At 39.0% G+C, this 4,479-nt stretch overlaps 1 protein-coding gene across 1 annotated transcript in view; it reads right to left on the bottom strand.

Moving 5' to 3' along the window:
* The window catches only part of atg14 (autophagy related 14), a 3,961-nt gene extending 386 nt beyond the window's left edge, over positions 1 to 3,575 (bottom strand). The window contains exons 1-3 of the mRNA XM_034866349.1: positions 2,749 to 3,575; positions 823 to 885; positions 375 to 417 (exon numbers count right to left, since the gene is read on the bottom strand). Of these exons, the coding sequence (XP_034722240.1) occupies positions 375 to 417; positions 823 to 885; positions 2,749 to 3,026 (384 nt within the window). The 5' untranslated portion in view covers positions 3,027 to 3,575. The remainder of the gene's footprint in view (positions 1 to 374; positions 418 to 822; positions 886 to 2,748) is intronic.
* Between the last annotated feature and the right edge of the window lie 904 nt (positions 3,576 to 4,479).

Raw genomic sequence — 4,479 nt, 5'->3', positions numbered from 1 at the left:
TCTATCTGTAAATTATAGAGCGGTCTAGACCTGCTCTATCTGTAGATTATAGAGAGGTCTAGACCTGCTCTATCTGTACATTATAGAGGGGTCTAGACCTGGTCTATCTGTAAATTATAGAGAGGTCTAGACCTGCTCTATCTGTAGATTATAGAGGGGTCTAGACCTGCTCTATCTGTAGATTATAGAGAGGTCTAGACCTGCTCTATCTGTAGATTATAGAGTGTTTTTTATTAGATAATACATTTTTGAATTAATAAATTATTATTATTACCAAGAAAGACAAATTCCCAGTGTGGACTAATTTCAGAGATATTTTTTATAAATGTAATTAATGTAAATAATCTAATTAATCTAATTACCAGTGAACTCACCATCTCGTCCGCCTGCAGCTTCCTCTCCATGTTTTGGATAACTCTGAAAAACAATTATTAATAATACAATTGTGGACTTTCAGTGATGTAATTAGCCTGTAGCGGGGGGGGGGGGGGGGGGGGGGGATACAAACGCACACTAACACACACACACACACACACACACAGAAACGCACAAACACACACACACAGAGACACACACACACACACACACGCACAAACACACACACACAGAAACGCACAAACACACACAGATACACACACACACACACACAGAAACGCACAAACACACACACAGAAATGCACAAACACACACACAGAGACACACACACACACACACAGAAAAGCACACACCCACACACACACAAACACACACACTGAGACAGGTACACACACACACACACACACAGATCCCCCCCCCCGGTACTACATGTATTGAGTTGTTTACTTCTGTTGCAGTTCTTCCTTTTCTTCCTTCAGCTGCTTCAGTCGCTCCAACTTCTCAATGTATCTGCACACAAATCACAATAAATCACAATACATCACGTTAATACATCACGTTAAATCCCAATACATCACGTTAATACATCACGTTAAATCCCAATACATCACGTTAAATCACAATACATCACGTTAAATCACAATAAATCACGTTAAATCACAATACATCACGTTAATACATCACGTTAAATCACAATACATCACGTTAATACATCACGTTAAATCCCAATACATCACGTTAAATCCCAATACATCACGTTAAATCCCAATACATCACGTTAAATCCCAATACATCACGTTAAATCCCAATACATCACGTTAAATCCCAATACATCACGTTAAATCACAATACATCCTATTAAATCCTATTAATCATAGTCATTAAATCCTATTAAGAAGGACTGAAGGTGACATTTGGTTCGATGTAACATCTATCATAGACACCACAATATTACAATAAGGGCAACCGGCCCGATTGGTTCATTTATATTTTAGCATATTACTTAAACACATGCACATTTTGTTTTTCCCATCTTGTATATATTTAAATATTTGTTCTTATATTTTGTTATTATTATTACTATTATTTCATGTAAATTGTATGTATGTATATTTTGTGTGCTGCTGTAACACTGTAATTTCCCATTTTTTGGGATCAATAAACATCTATCTATCTATCTAATATCTGCAAAAGATAATTATTTTAAAACATGTTTGTGTGTGTGTGTGTGTGTGTGTGTGTGTGTGTGTCACAGTGTCTCTCTCTCTCTCTCACACACACACACACACACACACACACACACACACACACACACACACACACACACACACACACACACACACACACACACACACACACACACACACACACACACACACACACACACACACACACACACACACACACAGAGCCAGGTGTGTGACACATGATGACAGAGTTATTTTGGGTTGTGTAACTAACTCAGAGTCTAATAACCTGACGTCATCAGAGCCATTACAAAGCGCTGGCTGCTTTATAACTGATCAGTGTTAGCTGCTAATGCTAATGCTAATGATTTATTGTGTGTTGGCGGGAAAATCAAAGCCACCGTTAAAATGTCCCAATCTGTTTATAAAGTTCGGTATTGGCAGTGAAAACACCAGTGGAGGAAATCTAGAAAATATCAGTTCTAAACACAGAGCTTCGCCAAATTAATATCGCTTTTGTTAAACGACATGAATGCCGAAGTGTAAATAAGGTTCATATTTTTATAACAACAACGAAAAAAACTAAATTTGTTGTGTGTGTTAGCGTAAAAATGAAAGCCCGCTTTAAAATGTCCCAATCTGTCTATGGAGTTCGGCATTGGCGGTGAACGGACAGTGTCGGAATGTAGAGGATTTAAGTTCAAAACACTGAACTTTATGTTCAAAGTGTAGAATAAATGATGATTTTAATGCTTACATCATAGCCGAAGTGTAAAGAGGGTTCATATTTTATACGAACAACGTAAAAATTCTGATTTTCTTGTGTGTATTTGCGTAACAACGAAAGCTCATTGTAAAATGTCCCAATCTGTCTATGGAGTTCGGCATTAGCGGTGAAAACAACGGCGGCGCTCAGGCTCAAATCTAGAAAATGTCTTAGCTTCACCTTCCAGTTCCATGAATTAATATCACTTTTGTTAACTGGCATCAATGCCGAAATGTAAAGAAGGTTCATATATTTATAACAAAAACAACAGAATCTTGATTTGTTGTGTGTGTTAGCGTAAAAATGAAAGCCCGCTTTAAAATGTCCCAATCTGTCTATCGAGTTCGGCATTGGCGGTGAACGGACAGTGGAGGACGGGCTGAAATGAAGAGGATTTAAGTTCTAGAAACTGTACTTCACCTTTCAGTGTTCCTGCCGTCAAAGTACACGAAGTCACCGGCCTGGACGCACCGGGCACAGGTGAGTCTGCGGCGCGAGGTGCTGCACAGGGGGCACCGCTCCACCGCCACGTACAGACCCTCCGCGTCGTCCACCGACTCAACCATCACACAACCCGGGCTGGAGTGGGCCGGATGGGGGTGGTGGGGCCGGAGGAGCGGCCTCCCGGTGGGGTGCGGGCCCGGGGATAGTGCGGCACGGTCCGGACCGAGCAGGGGGAGCCCCGCAGAGGACGCCATGGAGAGGGAGACCACTGTGGCTAGAAGGGATACAGCTACGACCGGAAATTACGCAAAGTCTCGGCTAAAATAATATAACGTTAATACTTTCGTCGAGGAAACGCGTGTTCGTTCCTCGGGAGTGTTTTAATCCGAAACCACGACCTTTTTCCTGTTTTCTGTTTCGTTTTGGGGTCTAAAAATATCTGTCGTCGCCGTAGCTGTATCCCGCCCAGGTCCTAGCCGAGAGCTAGCTAGGAGCTAACTAAGCTAACCGGCTAAGCTAACGTTAACAGACTTTTTAACGCTAACGGCTCGACTCAGCGGTTTCCGTTACTCCGTTTGGACCGTGTGGCCGGTACCGGACTCCGTGACGTCAATGTCCCGGGTATAAAACGTTCAGAGGAAGCGACAACAAGCAAACGGATGTGTTTTTGTTTTGATGAGCGAGCGAGTTCGCCACTTCCGGTTTCCTCAGAAAAACGGAAACACGTGACGGTTTGTTTACGAAGAGACGTCAGCCCTGTGGGCGGAGTCAAAGAACGGCGCTGCTCCAATCAGAAGCCTTAAAATGAAAAAGTCGGACAACGGTAGAAAAACTCATTATTGAATAATATTAATGTTTTTCGTAAAATATTGAGAATTATTTTCTTCATTATTGAGACGTTTTTTTCAAAATATTTAGACTTTTTCCCCTAAAATGTTCCCCTAAAACTTTTTTTCTAAAATATTCAGATTTTTCCTAAAATATTTAGACTTTTTTTTTTATTTAAATTTTAAAATGTTTTCCTCACAAAATATTTAGACGTTTTTTTTCTTAAACAATCACTTTTTTCTTAAAATTTTTAGAATGATTCCCTAAAATATTTAGACTTTTTTCTTAAAATATTTAGACTTTTTTCTTAAAATATTTAGACTTTTTTCTCAATTAAGTTAGAATTCCTGAAAATATTTAGAATTATTTCCTGAAATATTTTGTTTTCTCTAATAAATCCCCTAGCTTTATTTTTATTGTTTTTATTTTCTTCTTTCTTTGATTATATTATACACATTATATCATATTATATTTTATTGTATAATAAAACAGAGTTTGAGTTTTAAAGACGTTTTCAGTGCACAGATTTGGCAAACTATAATTTATTTTCCTTCAAGAAACATTGAACAGAGACTCATTTAACATCCGAAACACAAAACCAAACAGATATACAAAAAATACTTTTATCTATTTACAAATGAACAGGAAGTGATGTCACTGTTTCCGGAAGCCTCTCAGGATCGGATAAATGTTCTCAAACGCTTCGTAGATCTCGGCTCGCTCTTTAGCTCCTGGAATCAAACAGACAAAATGAAGATGATGCCGCCGACAGACTCAGAATATTATTCTAAGTGTGTGAAGACATTATGGGATGGATCCCTACAGAGATAGACCCTTTAGTTAAAGAGTAAGATCCTTTTAGTTTAACATGAAACAGAA

Source organism: Etheostoma cragini, unplaced genomic scaffold (assembly GCF_013103735.1).
Source record: "Etheostoma cragini isolate CJK2018 unplaced genomic scaffold, CSU_Ecrag_1.0 ScbMSFa_4665, whole genome shotgun sequence".
Classification (NCBI taxonomy): Eukaryota; Metazoa; Chordata; class Actinopteri; order Perciformes; family Percidae; genus Etheostoma; species Etheostoma cragini.
Note: the sequence above shows the minus strand (reverse complement) of the source record. Positions and strands in the feature narration are given on the sequence as shown.